Below are 19,311 nucleotides of genomic sequence, written 5' to 3'. Positions count from 1 at the left end.
ACAAGTCTATAAATCTATCGATGAAATCGATGAGAATCTCCTTCACACATACAATATGTAGAGGGGGTCCCTGCTTCATCTCTCTCTGCTAAGGGGTCCTTGGCCTGAAAACGTTGAAGACCCCTGGAGTAGACTACAGTAGATACAAGTGTGTGTTTTATTTTTAACCCTTTAAGACCGGGAAAGCATCTCACTTTAGAATGGAACCACTTTAACCATTATTAAATAAACATTAAATACATATGAAATAAACACTTTAACCATTATTAAATAAACATTAAATTAACACTTTAACCATTATTTGATACTTTACCTATTCAAAAATGGCAGATGTGCAAGCTCATAGCACCGAGTGTCACGCTATGAGCTTGTAAATCTGCTTTTTTTTTTTTACTCAAAGTAACTCAAATCTTTCTTTCTCAGGGTCCCTGGATCACAGTTCTGCAGACTTTTAAATCACTAGTTCTAAATCACTAGTAGTTGTTCTGAATCACTAGTATTTAGAACTAGTGATTCAGAACTAGTGATTCAGAACTAGCGATTTAGAACTAGTGATTCTAAACCACTAGTTCTGAATCACTAGTTCTAAATCATTAGTTCTCAAACTATTTCAAAACCGTAAAAAAAAGTGATGTGCTGGGAGCTTGTAGAAAATCTAAAATGACAGTTGTTTACCCGGTTTTAATAAGTCAAAAAATTGATACAAAGAACCTACAATGTGTCAAATATTATGTGAACACTCGGATATGCCAACCCACCGCTATAATCTATTGATAAGAAAGAATAACTCTGATCAATGTTGTCAAATGCTTTACATATGCACATACACACATTCACAGTACACAGCACTGTATATGATGTTTCATTCACCATAATGTCTGTCTGTCTGTCTGTCTGTCTGTCTGTCTGTCTGTCAGATTGTCTGCCGTCTTCAACCAGACAGAAGCTGGCTGGCATGTTGGTAAGGGTACATTTTTACATGTAGGTAATTTAAAAAAGTAAACCATTAAAAGTACATTATATTATAAAGTGTGTGTGTGTGTGTGTGTGTGTGTGTGTGTGTGTGTGTGTGTGTGTGTGTGTGTGTGTGTGTGTGTGTGTGTGTGTGTGTGTGTGTGTGTGTGTGTGTGTGTGTGTGTGTGTGTGTGTGTGTGTGTGTGTGTGTGTGTGTGTGTGTGTGTGTGTGTGTGCGCGCGCGCGTGTGTGCGTGCACAGGATGGTCTTGTTAAAGTTGGCTGGATAGATTGCGGTACTCAAGCAAACCTTTGTGACAGTTTCCAGGTAAGCATGTTTGTTGTTTTGATCAGAGTTTGGCTGTAATCACTATATCTAGTTATATCTATCTATGTCTATAGTTACATAGATCTATAGATCTATATCTATAGTTACATAGATCTATATCTATAGTTACATAGATCTATCCACGAGTTTCCAACGTCCCATCGTGCATTGTGCAGAAGGTGTCCGGCGTCTACAAGCTCACAGCGGTTGCAACTGCGACGTGGGCTTGTACTGCTGTTAACCGGATGTGTCCCACAGATCATTCTACAGTAAATTCTTGCGGAAACAGGTAGATAGATCTATATCTATAGTTACATAGATCTATAGATCTATATCTATAGTTACATAGATGAGGAATTCTATACCCAATGACACATCAGATTAAATCATGTATATGTTCTTAGAATTTGGGAGATAAACAACTTATCAAACGGGGGTCGGGGGTCAGTGGCCTAATGCAATTCCATCTATCTAGGGCTGTCAACCGATTAAAATATTGAATCTGATTAATCGCATGATTGTCCATAGTTAATCATGATTAATCGCAAATTAATCTAATATTTTTTTAAATCTTCCTTAAGCAGATATGTTTTTATATCAAATGGGAGTAGACAAATGCTTGCTTTATGCAAATGTTTATTGTTATTGGAACAATGACAAATACTGTCCAGAATCTTCTTCAATTAACAAAAGGTGTGCATGGGAGGAAAAACATGCTGAAATCATAAATTCAATTCCAACAAATTAACATATAGGCATTGAATATAGGATACAGCCTCTCTGTTACATTCCAATCTACTGTACCATAGCATTTAGCTCCCTATTGAAAGTAGCTGAAGATAAAAAGAAATGCCTAATCATAATGTGGTTAACAACAGTAATGGTAATGTAACATCTACAGTGACCATGGAAATACACAGCACATAACAGCAAAACACAAGGAGCATGCTCACTGTGTGTGTCCTAAACTTATGAATAGGCCAAATGGCTAAAATAAATAAACATGCAATTAATTGTGATTAAAATAATTATTCACAATTAACACAATGTTGAGTTATTTACCATTACGACAAAAGTAGCAGATCTACAAGCAAAGCGAACCGGACATTGACAAAAAACAAAACAAGAAAACATCCAATTAATCCAATGTAGTTAGTACTTAGTCACAAGCTGTTAATAATAATAATAATAATAATAATAATAATAATAACTGCAGCAGCTGAGACAATGTATGTGCAGTGTTTATATTTTAATTTATATGTGTTTATCTATTGTATTTACAAGGTAATGATATATGTATTTCTATTGTTTTCAAGGTAATGATATATGTATTTCTATTGTTTACAAGGTAATGATAGATGTATTTCTATTGTTTACAAGGTAATGATAGATATATTTCTATTGTTTACAAGGTAATGATAGATGTATTTCTATTGTTTACAAGGTAATGATAGATGTATTTCTATTGTTTACAAGGTAATGATAGATATATTTCTATTGTTTACAAGGTAACCAGTGGCGCCACTGCATTCTTCCCCCCTGGAAGCTCCATGCAGGAACAAGGCAGCGTACTGGTAATACATGCACGCACGCGCGCACACACACACACACACACACACACACACACACACACACACACACACACACACACACACACACACACACACACACACACACACACACACACACACACACACTTATTTTGATTGTATTTTTATTGCTCTGGTCTCATGTATTATTGTTGTATGTTTTAGTGGCTCCAGACTCTGGACAGCAGAGAGATATACAGTCATGTTCTGGATCACCTTCCTGACCTGGAGCTGCTGACCAAAGACACCTTCCAGGTACCCTGATCAACACCTTCCCAATAGCTCTGGTCTCTAATGCTCTGGTCTCTCTAAGGCTCTGGTCTCTAATGCTCTGGTCTCTAATGCTTTGGTCTCTCTCTAAGGCTCTGGTCTCTCTAAGGCTCTCATCTCTCTAAGGCTCTGGTCCAGAGCTATCCCAGGCCTAGCTCTAGTCCAGAGCGTCAGCTGCACTGACGCGTCCACGTTTTTCCCAATGACCCTAAGCGCGACGGTGGTGGCGCGGGGGGCTCTAAGGGAAAGGAGCGCTTTTTTTCGGTGATGACGACGGAGGTACGCCGTCTCAGGCGACCATGAGCCGTTATGGACAGAATAGTAAATCGTCCCCTCGACTTTCGGCACATCCGCTCGGTCGAAGTGAACACGGTGAAGCGCTCCCTACCTCCTTGCCCGCCACTGGCCCCCACTGCTGTGCTTAGGTTCCTTGGAAAACGCCAGGTCGCTGCACTGACGTTCTGATAGGCGGCTGACTAAAAGACTTGACCAGGATTTCTGTACTCCTACGAGGGCTCAACTTCTGTCAAAATAAACTAAACTACTCACCGAAACAAAGATAGTTTTGCGGTAGTTTTGTGTTGTTGAAAGTCTACTCTCCGTGGTGGGAAACCTCTCAGCACCCCACCCACTCTGTAATATACACTATTTTTGTCATGAAATAAAACGCATCCACCTCGACCACTGTTTATTTCCAGGCTCAAGGTGGATGCGTTTTATTTATTTTTATTTTTTTACTTTTTTTTAATTATTATTTTTGTATAATAGCAAACAGATCATCTTGGGCCAGCAGAGTTACAGTAAATAAAAATTACAATGCAAAATCTCTGAACACTCATTATGTTACGGTGCATACAGTCTGTAGGTGAGAGGTCTTATATCAGTACAACTTCAGTCCATTATAAAGTCCTCAGTTTGATCCTCCACAGAGACAATAGTTCAAGTGTGCCTGTCAACAGACTTTCCACTGTCCCACTCCCCGTCCCAGCAACATGATGAACAAGTCTCCAGATACACCTAAGAGGATGTGTTTTATTTCATGACAGAAATAATGTAAACTACCTTTGGTTAGGTGAGCGGTGAAGTAGTTTAGTTTATTTTAACTGAAGCTGAGCCCTCGTAGGGATATAGAAATCCTGGTCTAGTCTTTTAGCCAGCAGTCTGTCAGAGCGTCTGTGCAGCTGACGCTCTAGTCTGGACCAAAGCTATCCCAGGCCCAAGCATCTTGGCAGTTGCCCATTAAAAATCATCTGTGTCCTTTATTGTGAGTGTATTGCATTAGTCCCCAGTTAAACTATGATTATTTTGGGGAGTCCCCAGTTAAACTATGATTATTTTGGGGAGTCCCCAGTTAAACTATGATTATTTTGGGGGTCGCGGCCTGAAAAGGTTGAAAACCACTGTGTTATAATAATGTGTGTGCGTTGCAGAATAAGCTCACTGGTCATCGCTGGCTGCTCACTTTCACATTTGGACAGAAGAGTCTGGCTTCCAACGAGTACAAGAAACTACAGGCTCTACTCAGAGCAGACCACATACAGGTACCTGTCTGTCTGTCTGTCTGTCTGTCTGTCTGTCTGTCTGTCTGTCTGTCTGTCTGACTGACTGACTGACTGACTGACTGACTGACTGACTGGCTGTGGGTGTGTGTCATAATCTCCATATTTGAACTGTAAATTAACGCTCTACTTGATCATACTGACGACGGCGTCACAGCATCTAAAGCAGCAGATATACAAGCGTTTTGAGCTTGTAGATCTGCTACTCTTTTTTTTTTTTTATACTTTATTGTGACAAAACATGCACATCATAAACTTTCTTCAAAAATTTTAACATGTTATGTCCTTTTTTTCCCAGGGACATTTTGACACATTTTTATGTATTTTTTTTTTTTTTTTTTTTTTTTTTTTTTTCCCCACCACCACATAGAGCAAAGAAAAAAAAATCCACCATCCAGCCTCGGCAACCTCTCTGTGGTTGTGGCGATAATTCCACATAATTATAATTATGTGGAAAAAAAAGGAACTTTCGAAGAAAGACTCCCGCCACAGGATGGTCAATGTGCCTGTAGATCTTTTGATTGGTACGACGGTCGTCATCGTCAGTATTTGTGATATCTTCTCCTAAAAGGCAAAACACTATTCAGTGCCAAACACACAATCAAATCATGTAATCACAATTATTTGGACGATAATTAGTCGTCAACTAATTGGTCATGGTCCTGACAACCCTTCTGTGTGTCTGTGGGAGGAAAAGTGGGACTGAGTTACCAGGGCCCAAGGTGGAGGGGCCTTCATTATTTTATACTTTAGCTATTGAAAGATGGCAGATATAAAAGCTTGTAGATCTGCTATTTTTGAAAAGTCATGAAAATGTGTGCAAATCTTTGAATGCATGTATTTTTTTAAGCGAACATTTGTAACTCAAATTTTGCTTCTGGGGAGTCCCTGCCTGGAACTAAATATTTTTATATGGGGATCCGTGGCCAAATACATAACATTTTGGGGGTCCTTGACATGAAAAAGTTAGAGCACCACTGACATAGAAACAGGTTAAAAAAAATATTCAAAGATTTGCACAAAATGTCACGATTGTTCAAAAATAGCAGATCTATAAGCTCGCTGTGAGCTTGTATATCTGCTATTTTTTCAATAGTTAAAGCACAAAATAATGCGTAATAATCATGTGTTCGCAGTGAATCCTTGTACCCAGGGCCCAGAATGTGGTGCCAAACCTGTGTGTGTGTGTGTGTGTGTGTGTGTGTGTGTGTGTGTGTGTGTGTGTGTGTGTGTGTGTGTGTGTGTGTGTGTGTGTGTGTGTGTGTGTGTGTGTGTGTGTGTGTGTGTGTGTGTGTGTGTGTGTGTGTGTGTGTGTGTGTGTGTGTGTGTGTGTGTGTCTGTGTCTAGGTTGGCAGAGTGGACTGCAGGGCAGATGCAGAGTTGTGCCAGTCTCTGTACATCTCTGCACCCTGTGTGGCCGTCTTCAAAGGCCTGGGCATTCAGCACTTTGAAATACACCATGGTCAGTTTACCTTTTTTAACCCAGCCCAGGTTTGATATTTTCCTCGTTCGTTGGCAGTGGTGCATAGGTGTGTCACAATTATGACATAATCGTCTAATCGCAATTATTATTATTTTCATAATCGTTTTCATGTTGAAAAATGTTCATATATTTAAAAAGAAAAGTTTTTTTTTTTTTGGAAAAGGCAGATCTACAAGCTCACAACGCGTCGCGATGCGACACGTTGTGAGATTGTAGTTCGGCTATTTCCACTATCAATGTACTTTTTTCAGTATAAAGTTCAGTATAAATGTCATTTCTTTGTATATTTAGGTCATGTGTCATATCTATGTGTCAATTGACAGCAGATATACAAGCTCACAGTGCGGCACTCGGTGCCGCGCTGTGAGCTTGTATATCTGCTAATTTTCAATAGTTAAAGCATTCAATAATTCTAGACCTAAATGGCTTAACTATACCGTTTTATACTGATATGTCTGTCTGTCCGTGCGTCCAGGTAAAGACGTGTTGTACAACATCGTGGCCTTCGCCAGAGACAGTGTGAAAGGTCATGTGACCACTCTGCTTCCTGACAACTTCCCGTCTGACAGGAAGGAGCCCTGGCTGGTCGACTTCTTTGCTCCGGTCAGCATTTTACTCTTTACATATTCCTGTTTTAGACTGTCATTTTACTCTTTACATATTCCTGTTTTAGACTGTCATTTTACTCTTTACATATTCCTGTTTTAGACTGTCATTTTACTCTTTACATATTCCTGTTTTAGACTGTCATTTTACACTTTACATATTCCTGTTTTAGACTGTCATTTTACTCTTTACATATTCCTGTTTTAGACTGTCATTTTACACTTTACATATTCCTGTTTTAGACTGTCATTTTACACTTTACATATTCCTGTTTTAGAATGTCATTTTACTCTTTACATATTCCTGTTTTAGACTGTCATTTTACACTTTACATATTCCTGTTTTAGACTGTCATTTTACTCTTTACATATTCCTGTTTTAGACTGTCATTTTACACTTTACATATTCCTGTTTTAGAATGTCATTTTACTCTTTACATATTCCTGTTTTAGAATGTCATTCTACTCTATACATATTCCTGTTTTAGAATGTCATTCTACTCTTTACAAATTCCTGTTTTAGACTGTCATTTTACTCTTTACATATTCCTGTTTTAGAATTTCTACAGATTACGGCAGGGGTCTTCAATGTTTTCAAGCCAAGGACCCCTTAGTTGAGAGAGAGAGATGAAGCAGGGACCCCCACCCACAACCTGTTGATATATTCCATACAGTTTCATCGTTTGACAGCATGATCATTAGGGGTGGGACGATTCACTTACCTCCCGATTCGATTCGATTTTGATTCATAGGGTGACGATTCGATTTATATCACGATTATAGATCTTTTTCTGCAATTCGCGATTATTGCGATTTTCCCCCCCACAATTTATATTGCCCTTTTTATATACTTTAAATTTAAAATGTTTAGGTGGTGGTCGTAGGACCACAGCACTTTCTTCTCCCTCCGTTTAAGGAGCCCCTATATAACTACAAATCTGTAAATGAGTACACAACCTTTTTTGTACAGGCCTGAGTGATTCCAACAATCAAATTCAGTCCTTTTTATTGAAGTGATGAACAATAGGGTTATGTATGGAGCAGTGATTTTCACTTCCGGGTTATCTTGAACATGTATTCGTCTCATGGGAGAGTGTTTTTTGCGGGTCTTTCAGTCCGAGTGTATCAAAAAAGCAACTGGGTTAAGGCAGCAGAAGCTTGTGATTGGCTGCACGGAGGTGACGAAAGTCGGGGGGATACACCTAAACCTAACCCTAACCTCAGTAAAACTAACACTGGTGAATGCTAACCTGGTGAAATGATTACCTGCAGACGCTGGTGAATGCTAACCTGGTGAATGTTAAACTGGTTGGACCAACGGTTCAAGGTTCAAGGTTGTACTTTATTGTTGATCTTTTGTACAGGTACATAAGAGTAAAACTTATTTTTGTTCGGCTTCCTTCAGACGGTCATTAACCCAGTTGCTTTTTTGATACACTCGGACCGAAAGACCTGCAAAAAACACTCTCCCTTCGTCTCCTAGCAGCCGAGGATGGCTTGGACAGTACAGAATCAGATTCATTAATAAAGGCCAATAGTCTATGGCAAGGAATGAGTTAAATTCATAAATATTATTTAAATGTGTTTTATTTTCAGTGGTGAATGAGTTAAATTCATACATATTAGGGCTGTCCCCGACTAATAGTCTGAGCGTTTCAGGCAAACATCGTGCACTTTATGAAAGAAGCATGAAATTTGGCACACAGTTAGAACATGCCATATGGAACATTTTTGGCTATAGGGGCATCGCAGATTTGTCTTGGGAAACTTGTGGGAGCCAATCAAAGTTGCTCTCATAGACTTTACTATAGAGTAAAATAATACAAAAAATAAATATGCTTTAAGTAGCAAGTGAGGGGTCAAACTAGGTGTTATTCGGGATTCTGAATCCAATGCAAGCATTTATTTTGCACGAAAAACATTCCTTTCCGAGAAACGGCCGCCACAAAACGAGAGAGGGCGAGATCATTTAGCGACCTACAACCGGGTCGCGACGTGGTCGGTAGTTTTCAGCGACCGGGTCGCAAAATCGAGCGACCGGGTCGCTAAATGGAGCGACCGGGTCGCTAAATCACCGACCGCGGCACTAAAGCGAGCGACCGGGTCGCTAAATGGAGCGACCGGGTCGCTAAATCACCGACCGCGGCACTAAAGCGAGCGACCGGGTCGCGAAATCGACCGACTGGGACGCTAATTCCATCGACCGGGACGCTAATTCCACCGACTGGGACGCTAATCCAGCGACCGGGTAGGTAAATCCACCGACCGGTGGTCGCTTCCACCGACCTACTAACCCTAACCCTAACCCTAAACCTAACCTCAGTAACCTTACCTCAGTTAGGCTAACCTGCCACGCAACCTCCCGACCGTTACCTCAGTTAGGCTAACCTGCCACGCAACCTCCCGACCGCGTCGCTAAATCACCGACCGCGTCGCTAAAGCGAGCGACCGGGTCGCTAAATCGACCGACTGGGGCGCAAAATCTTCCGACCGGGTCGCTAAATCTACCGACCTAAAACTGCAGGCAGGTCGGTAGATTTAGCGACCGGGTCGGTCGATTTAGCGGCGCGGTCGGTGATTTAGCGACCCGGTCGCTCGATTTAGCGACCCGGTCGCTGAAAACTACCGACCACGTCGCGACCCGGTTGTAGGTCGCTAAATGATCTCGCTCCTACTGCACAAAACTTTGAAAAGTGATGACTCATCACTAAACCATAGTTTTATGGGGTCCGTTTTTAGCCCAAGGAATGTTTTTCCTGCAAAACAAATGTTTGCATTGGATTCAGAATCCCAAAAAACACCTAGTTTGACCCCTTACATGCTACTTAAAGCATATGTATTTTTTGTATTATTTTACTCTATAATAAAGTCTATGAGAGCCCAACTTTAATTGGCTCCCACAAGTTTCCCAAGACAAATCTGCGATGCCCCTATAGCCAAACATGTTCCATATGGCCTGTTCTAACTGTGTGCCAAATGTCATGCTTCTTTCATAAAGTGCACGATTACATCAAAATACTGCCCGAAACGCCTGGACTATAAGGATTTGTATAGTTGACTATGATTTGCCGAAATGTGTTGATAGTCGAATGGTACCGGTAGTCGAATAGCCCCGTTTTTTTTTTTCGTTTTTTTTTTTCTTCTTTTCTTTTCTTCTTTTTTTGTTTGACTTAGGGTTAGGGTTCTTTTACAATGGCTTACAAACAACAGAAGTGAAACACTCATTTAAATAGCTTGTCTTCTTGACTTGATGTTATTGTTTTAAAAGATAACTCATTCATTATTTAAGCCAAGGTTTATTATCATGGCCTTATAAGAATAGGAATCAGAATAATACAGCAATAACAACAACTAAATAATATCTCTAAAATAGATAAAGTAACAAAATAATATGAGGCCAATTAAAATAACAAAATACTAAAATAAGTAGGCCTATAGCAGGTGTAAAGTTTATTCACTTACCTTTTTAAAGACAATCAACCCGCACGGCACACCAAAAGCTAAAGCCCCAGACGCCGATGTCTGTGTAACACCCATGTAACTATAGGATATGTGGTCAGCCGGTCACACCTTTCTGAAGGCTCTGCCCGGCACCAATATCTGTGTAACATCCATGCATGCATCTGTCCACGAGACGCTGCGCTGACAGAGAGACAAGAGTGTTTATCATCAGGAAAACAGACCCCTGTCACTCGTCGGGGGAAAAAGAGAAAAGAAGAGCTTAATACACAACTCTCTAGTGCTGTTACGTGTTGATGGCATAGGTTTATTGCCGACCTGCAAGCTCAAAACCTGAGTGTCCGTGTCGCGTCGCTTTTGACTGTTAAAGGGAGTATGGACATAACATAAGGGACTTAAGCCAACTTACTTTTATCAAGTGATCTGACATGTTGCTCGTTGTGGAGTGTTAGGTCATAGTCAGATCGCAGATCCTGCATCTTACTTTAGTTTTGTTCTCTACTTGTTCAAAGTGTTTCCACACTTGAGACATCTTTTTTGCAGGCATTGTGAGCGATTTTTATTTTGTAGCTGCAGATTTTTGTCTCTGCAGCTACCACTTTTTTTTGCATTTGATTGAGACATTGGCATTCGACTAGGTGCCGTTTCGATCGATTATTCGACTATTTGACTATTCGAGGTCAGCTCTAATACATATTATTTAAATGTCTTATTTCCAGTGGTGCCCGCCATGTCGAGCGCTGCTCCCTGAGCTGAGGAAAGCTTCCATCGTGTTGGAAGGCCAGATGAAGTTTGGAACGCTGGACTGCACTATTCACCAGGACCTCTGTAGCACGGTACCTGTCTGGCTGTCGGTCTCTATGTCTGTCTGTCTGCCTGCCACTCTGCCTGTCTGTCTGTCTGTCTGTCTACCTGCCTGCCTGCCTGCCTGCCTGTCTGCCTGGTCTGTCTGCCTGGTCTGTCTGTCTGTCTGCCTGTCTGCCTGTCTGTCAGCCTGTCTCTGTTTCAGTCTTGAGGATTTCATAGGGGCTTTTCTGAGATCAGTGCAGATCCGCAAAAAAAATAAGGGGGAGGTGTAACGATGAATGACAAAGTCGTCAAAACGCCACTCAGGTGATCTCCGAACTAACAAGCACTTATAATTTTAAGATATGAGTATTTGAATTGGCCAGACTAGCAATAGAATACAACAGAACTTCAGAAGATACTTCTGTCCACGAGTTTCCAACATCCCATTGTGCATTGGGCAGAAGGTGTGCGGCATTCTCCGGCGTCGCAGCCGAGAGTGATCTACAAGCTCACGCGACGTGAGCTTGTATGTCTGCTGTTAACCCGATGTGTCTCACATATAATTCTACAGTAAATTCTGTCGGAAACAGGTGGATAAAATGAAGCATGGATTGGCACACACACATTCAGTGAAGGCAGTTCAGAACTTCAGGGAAAACCCCCAAATATTGGTGTTTCTAAAATCACATATTGGGACATGGTCTGAAAATAATGTTCAGTCTTGGGATTTTGTTGATTTCTGTGTATAACCTTGAAGAAGATTGAGGAGTTTTATGTTACAAAGATTCTAAATTATTTAAAAGTTTCCAAGCCTTTATATATATATATATACTAGCCTACAGCCCCCTGCGGGGGCCTGGCCCCTTTGTGTGTGTGCCTGTTAGTCCCCCTTGGTGTGAAGCAGACAGACTGTGATGTTGCTCTCTCTGGAATTGCCCCCGGACTGGGAGTGCGCTGCTTGGTGACGCCCATTTGTGATGTAAATCGCATCACAGGACAAAGCCGCCTACAGGCCAAAATTTGGGAAAATATTTTAAACATTTGGGGATTATGAGAAGTAGAGACACATTTGAAGATGATAAAGTTGATGTTGGGCAAGGTACATGCGTTATTGATTTTTGTATTATGTTTTTTAGACAATTGAACAACTGCTGAACGTGGAGTTACAAACGGACAAACATACACACTATTTTTTGGGGCGATTCTAATTAAGGTTGTGGGATATATATATATATATATATATATATATATATATATATATATATATATATATATAAATGTTATAAACATGATTGTGACACTATGGTAACAATCTTCTGGGAACCCTCAAGGACCCCCACTACATCTCTGTTTTCCTGTCCTGCCTTTGAGAGCCCGCCTTGACAAATGCTGAAAAAGATCTCTGTGTGTGTGTGTGTGTGTGTGTGTGTGTGTGTGTGTGTGTGTGTGTGTGTGTGTGTGTGTGTGTGTGTGTGTGTGCGTGTGCGTGTGCGTGTGCGCGTGTACTCTGCAGTACAATATTCAGGCCTACCCGACAACTGTCATCTTTAACCGTTCATCCATCTATGAGTATGAAGGCCATCATTCAGCCGACGCTATACTGGAATTTATACAGGTAACACACACACACACACACACACACACACACACACACGCACACAGAATTCCTATATTTTTTAGTCTTGAAAACAGTTGAAAAATAGCCAAAACATGCATAACATAAGTAAAATATATGGGAAAACCTGGTACACCAAGCTCCAAACCTCACATCTAAATGCTTAGTCCTAAAAGTAAACCCTCTGTCTGTCTGTCTGTCTGTCTGTCTGTCTGTCTGTCTGTCTGTCTGTCTGTCTGTCTGTCTGTCTGTCTGTCTGTCTGTCTGTCTGTCTGTCTGTCTGTCTGTCTGTCTGTCTGTCTGTCTGTCTGTCTGTCTGTAGGATCTGGTCAGTCCATCGGTGGTGGTGTTGGATCCCGCTAGCTTCAGAGACAGAGTTAAAGGTAAGACTATTTCTTTCTATAACAGTGGTTCTCAACCTTTTTACCAATATGTGTCTCTCCAAGTACCACCATAATAACTGATGTTAGAATACAGGTGCGTAGACTTACCCCATCCTATTCAGCTATGCACAGTTAACATAGGAGGCCAATTTATTCCTTGAAATCATGGAGATTGTTTTGTTTTTCTTTTTTTTTCTAAGCCAATAATTTGATGACCGGGTCAGATCGGCCAGATATGGCTGCTACATGTGTGAACTTCAATTATACTGTAGTATAATATATCTGTTTCACTCCACATATGTATTTTTTCTTATTTTTGGGAAACTCCCGAGTACCACCAGAGGGGGGCCCCATGTACCACCAGTGGTACACGTACCACAGGTTGAGAACCACTGTTCTATAGTATTTCAGTGTGAAGTGATATAGAATATTAGGGGCCGTGTCCCCAGAAAGCATATTTACTTTGGATGTGTTTTCGAGAGCACCACATGTGCGCTGAGCGACACACCTTTGCTCAATGCTTGTGGCCGCATGTGTCCATCCCTCTGCATAGTAGTAGGAATGACAATCTAACATAATAGAGAGGTCAGTCAGTAGGTCAGTCACACAATGCATTTCCACCTTTATCTATTCACTCGCTTCAGCAACTGATCCCAAATTTCACATGGCATTGGCCATTAGTATTATACAGACGGTGACTGAGCCCGAATTTCATTTTCCCAAATTCAAGCTATTTATTAGCGTTTCTTCACCACTTCTGTTCAACTCTACAGCCTGTTGTCAGGGTTGCGGTCCGTTCCTCCAGGCCATGGGATCTGTAGCCCCACACACACCTCTCTCACAGTTAGGAATGTTGCAGTAACGAGACACACGCACTCTCTCTCTCTCTCTCTCTCTCTCTCTCTCTCTCTCTCTCTCTCTCTCTCTCTCTGCATGGGTCACGCATGCACCGGGTGCGTTTGATGTGTGTCTCATCTTCCAACGGGTATGGAAAAACTATGTGGTGCAAGCGCACACCCCATACTTCTATTCACCTAATTTTGCTGTTAAATTATGTGTATCCATCATAAATATACACTCCTCCATGGGCTGCTCCTTTCATTATGATGCTCCCACATATTCTCACGCACGCACCAGTTACAGTTACTTTCCCCATAACCCACACTCTGCACATATTTTGGAGCACATATCTTCGAACGGGTAAGGTCTAGAATAAATAATAGACTTTCATGACATGAAATACTTCACAGAAAAAGAGCAAAAACATTTAAAAGGTATTTTTACAACAGAGCATAAAACAACATTAGAATAACATAAATAATAAGTAAAACCGTAAAAGAATAACAAGACAGAGATTTGAAAAGAATGGTGTCTAAAAAAGTAGGTCTTGAGCTGTTTCTGAACTACAGATTAGTACTAAACTATGGAGTAGTTGGCGAGGTGTAATGGGAATTTGTTCCAAGCAGTGTCCCAGATGTTTAAAATGTATACAAATCTTTAGAAAAAAGCCAATCTACAGATTGTAGATTGTCTATTTTCGAATGTATGTTATGTAGGGCTGAAGTGGTTAATGTATGTTTTGTAATCAAATTCAAATAATTGTTGTGGAGTAAAAGTACAATATTTGCCACTTGAGATGTTTTGGAGTAGAAGTAAAAGTACTGAAAACGGGTTCCAACCAGAAAGATGCATAGTAAAGTGACATTGATGAGCGGCACTCCTCTCCCAAAAATGTAACTATTTTATGCTTGAGGCAAACTGGAACACAAAGATATGCGCTAGGACAGTGGTTCTCAACCTTTTCAGGCCGCGGCCCCCGAAATAATCCTATTTTAACTGGGGACCCCCAGAATAATCCTATTTTAACTGGGGACCCCCTAAATAATCCTATTTTAACTGGGGACCCCCAGAATAATCCTATTTTAACTGGGGACCCCCAAAATAATCATAGTTTAACCGGGGACCCCCCCCACACCTTGATGAGCACTAAGGGTTGAGGCATTACGTTTTGTATAACGTGGTTTTAGTGTGAAAATAGCAGATCTACATGCTCACAAAGCCTCGCAAAATATTTGACAATTTGACAAATGTTTAATTTGTCAGGTATTAACTTTTTTGGTGCCATGATTTTTTCTCTTCAATGTCCCGCGATGCCATGGTCTCCTTAGACTTCCATGTAATTTATAGTGCACGGATCGTGCACGCCCATGCCTAGATGATGCACCACGTGTGTGCCCACTGTTCACAGCTTTCAAACAAAAAAATCTGCTTGGAAATCCATTCAGGCATTCATGATTTATCAGCCATTATGTTTTCTTCAGATGTAAACAAACATGGCTGCCATGTTTGAAAGAATGGGTTGGTATGGGGGTTAACATGCAATTTCGCGATCGCGATCATGCCTAACACATTTCTGGAGGTCCAAAAATCATTTTTGAAAAAAAAAATTGAAAAAAAAAAAAAGAAAATTGAAAAAAACGGCCCAAACTCGGGAAACTCAGGGTTGGCACAGCGGTGGTACCAATACAAACTCGGGAAACTCGGGGTTGGCACCATATGTGTTAAAAAGTCCATTTTCACTTCAGAAATGGCCTGGGGGTGCAGGTGGGCCTGGGGGTGCAGGTGGATGGTTGATTTGTGTTGGTTGTGCTTGCAGGTGGTCCTGTGGGCGAGCGGTGGATGGTTGATTTCTACGCTCCTTGGTGTGGACCCTGTCAGGCCCTCATGCCTGAGTGGAGACGGATGGCCAGGGTACTGAACACTAATCATTATTATTACACACATACCTCGTCCTGTACTACGTATGCATTTATAATCCATACTAGGGCATTCACCAAATATTCGAATATTCGAATATCAAAGTCACTATTCGACGTTGTTCACCGAAGTTGAATATTCGCTTATTTAATTTTTTTTATTGTTTTCTCTGTATAGTTTATAAAGCTTGGCTAGATAGGAAGTCATAAGAATGAGTTGTCAATGCCCCTGGTGGATGAATGTGTTAATGGCAATAATACCAGGGGGTTCTCAAACCTTTTTAGGCCGTGACCCCCAAAATAAACATATTTGAACTGGGGACCCCCACCCTGACAAGCACTTGGAATTGTAGGTATTACATTTAATGCGACTCGGTTCCAGAGATAAATATTGTGAAAATAGCAGATCTACATGCTCACAATGCCTCACAACGCGAGGGGTTATGAGCATGTAGATCTGCATGTAGATCTGCTATGTAGATCTGTAGATCTGCATGTAGATCTGCTATTTTCACAATGTTCGCCTCTTGCTTATTTAATATTCGACAGTTTGGCCAGTCCCGAGGCCACGACGGCCATGGCCGTCGTTGCCCCTCGAAAAAAGACATGCCCAAACGGCCACAGTGGCCGTGGTGCCCCAGCGCCCACAGCAGTTCATTAACTTCATTTTACCGTTTTTTCCTCTGCGCGATTTTCCAGTCATTACTGTGACACCAGTGCCTGGTTGGTTGAGCTGCTCACATGACCAGTAGTAGATTTGATTTCAAGCCTTGTATGATCTGTCCGAGTCCCGCGACACAGTGTTTATATTACACAAAAGCATCACCGGACCAAACAAGAGTTAAATCTAACACAGCCTGTTGAATAAACCCGGATGTGCAAACAAATGCCTCAAACTAAGCTCTGCTGAGCTGAGGGTAACAACAAAACGCATCGCTAAGGGAACCAAAAGCTATTCTTTCCCCAAGAGGATGAGCTGTCAGAAAGTACATTATTCCAAATATTCGAAGCTGAAAAAGGATCGCTCCGCGAACAGGAGGCCGGAGCACGTGTGCGTGCAATAGGCCAGTGGTGGAAAAAAGTGTTATACAGTAGGTCATGTGGTTTCTCTCCAGTGTGGATCCTGAAACAGTCTGAAACTGTCACAGTGTAATCTGCCCAACAACAGCTGACCAGTACAGTAGGTAGTCTAAGTACAGTCAATTAATTTGATTGGCTTATAATTGCGCATCCCCAGTCCCCACAATGACATCATAAAAATATTAACTAGTTTTTTAAGATGATTCTTAAAGTGACAGTATCCCTTTAGGTGACAGGCCCCCTTTAAGTAAAAGTATCAATACTGCAATATAGAAATACTCCCGTTGCAAGTGAAAGTCCTCCACATTTCTAAATGTACTTGAGCAAAAGTACACCACTGCACATGGCAAAACCAGAAACAAACAGCTTGTTGATATTTATTTCATTGAAAGGTATTATATTTATTACAAACTAGCCCTTACCCGTTCAAAGATATGAGCTCCGAAATGATGTGCAGTGTGTGGGTTATGGGGTGTGCACTGTGCACACAGTATATGAGGGATGGAAAGTAACTTTAACTGGTGCTTGCATGATAATATGTAGGAGCATCAATGTAAGAAATACCCGTTTCGTTTAATGGCTATAGAGATACTGTGTACCGATCTGCATGATTTTTGAACAACATCTGTAACAGGGCCAGACAACCGCCCACCCGCCTGCACACACACACACACACACACACACACACACACACACACACACACACACACACACACACACACACACACACACACACACACAGAGCTGGTTAAACATGTTGCCTCATGCTAGATGCAGAATAGATATGCCTCATGCTAGATGCAGAATAGATATAGATACACCATAAAAATGCTAATATACAGCATATGATTTGTGAAAGTGACAAACGGGCTTCACAGTTATGTCAGGTGTGTTCATATGCTAATGGTGATGCGATTTCAGATCAATTGCTCCAGCCACTGAGGAGAAACGCTGTGACAGACAGACAGACAGACACTCACTCAGACAGACACTCACTCAGACAGACAGACAGACAGACATTCGCAAAATTATATGTTTGATGTAATCTTCCTTAACGTTTACGTTAAAATAATTATGACCGTGGCTGGACTTAAAATCATTGTTTTAATTGAGGCAATGACCCTAAAATGAGGAAATTCCAGGCCTGATTGTGCACATGTAATGAAAGGAACACGAAGGGTGTGGGTGGAAGGAGTAATGTGGTTGAGGGGTGCAGTGGTTTATCAAACAATAGATTTGTAATAGATTGTGAAGAATAATCGATAATTTGATAAGATGATCCATTAATAATCAACCCTATTGTTATACTGGCTGGTGTAGATGGTACAGTAGGTGGCGGTTCAGTGAGTTCTGCTTTTAATTTAATTTAAGATACAACAACGTATTTGGTAACTTATTTGGTAACCACAACAAGCCACAGACTAGTTTGGGTCTTTTACAGTACATTATTTGACAAAAATGGAGAACAGTACAAGTATAGTCAATACAATAAAAATGTAGTACAGTACAAGTACAGTTAAACACCCTGCCTAAAAGGAGCATCCCAAATAAGTTCTTTTACGGTCTTGTTTAAGTCGGAGGTCCTTGGTATTCAACTCATGGACATGAGTCCATGAATAAAAATAAAAACAATAGGTGTACAAGGTAGGGGAAACAAGGGGGTGGGGCTAAGGTGGGTGCTCACTTCTGACCTGTCTATGGGAGAAGTGATCACTACCTCCTTCTCTGGCCCCCTGAAAGGAGTGTTTTGAAGGATGCCAGCGAGCTTCATGTTGTATTCCGTTTGGCTGGTTGGCAGGCATGTTTGACAGACTGATTACGTTAGATTAGAGTTGGATATGTTTAATTAAAATACATGTTAAATATCTCTATATGATGATACTACTCACAGAGTGGTTGTTCCCCATCTCTCCAGCTCTTTATTAAACAGAACATACATTTCCAATTTTATCAGGACTCACACACACACACACACACACACACACACACACACACACACAGGATACAGATGAGACAAGTGAAATTGGAAGTGATGACTCAAAGACATGATGAGACAGAATTGGAACCGCAACACTATGACATTGAAACTATAGGGTGGGCGATATGGAAAATTACCATATCACAATATTCTTCCAAGCTGTATCACGAACCACGATCTTATCATGATTCTTTTTCATGTTGGTTTTTATGTTTAATGTTCAAGTTACTAAACGGTACAACCACCTACAGTACAAGGTAACAAAAACTAAAAGAAAAAGTGAGAGTAACAGACCATTTAGACCAGTGGTCCTCAAAGTGGGGTCCAGGGACTAAATTGACCCTTACACGTATGTACGGGTCCATTTGGTTTCATTTGTATACTGTCAGAGTTAAGGGGAGACCTTGACATTTTTAAAGTTTGAGAACTACTGATTTAGACCAAAATGCAGGTTTAAATGAATT

General features: G+C 41.0%; 1 protein-coding gene across 1 annotated transcript in view; it reads left to right on the top strand.

Annotated features, from left to right (window-relative positions):
• dnajc10 (DnaJ (Hsp40) homolog, subfamily C, member 10) overlaps positions 1–19,311 on the top strand; it is a 53,430-nt gene that overhangs the window by 13,688 nt on the left and 20,431 nt on the right. The window contains exons 8-18 of the mRNA XM_080752507.1: positions 918–961; positions 1,216–1,281; positions 2,790–2,855; positions 3,036–3,125; positions 4,571–4,681; positions 6,047–6,161; positions 6,658–6,785; positions 10,966–11,082; positions 12,549–12,650; positions 12,973–13,033; positions 15,690–15,784. Of these exons, the coding sequence (XP_080608633.1) occupies positions 918–961; positions 1,216–1,281; positions 2,790–2,855; positions 3,036–3,125; positions 4,571–4,681; positions 6,047–6,161; positions 6,658–6,785; positions 10,966–11,082; positions 12,549–12,650; positions 12,973–13,033; positions 15,690–15,784 (995 nt within the window). The remainder of the gene's footprint in view (positions 1–917; positions 962–1,215; positions 1,282–2,789; positions 2,856–3,035; positions 3,126–4,570; positions 4,682–6,046; positions 6,162–6,657; positions 6,786–10,965; positions 11,083–12,548; positions 12,651–12,972; positions 13,034–15,689; positions 15,785–19,311) is intronic.

This window comes from Nannobrachium achirus, assembly GCF_963921795.1.
Source record: "Nannobrachium achirus genome assembly, chromosome: 22".
Lineage (NCBI taxonomy): Eukaryota > Metazoa > Chordata > Actinopteri > Myctophiformes > Myctophidae > Nannobrachium > Nannobrachium achirus.
Note: the sequence above shows the minus strand (reverse complement) of the source record. Positions and strands in the feature narration are given on the sequence as shown.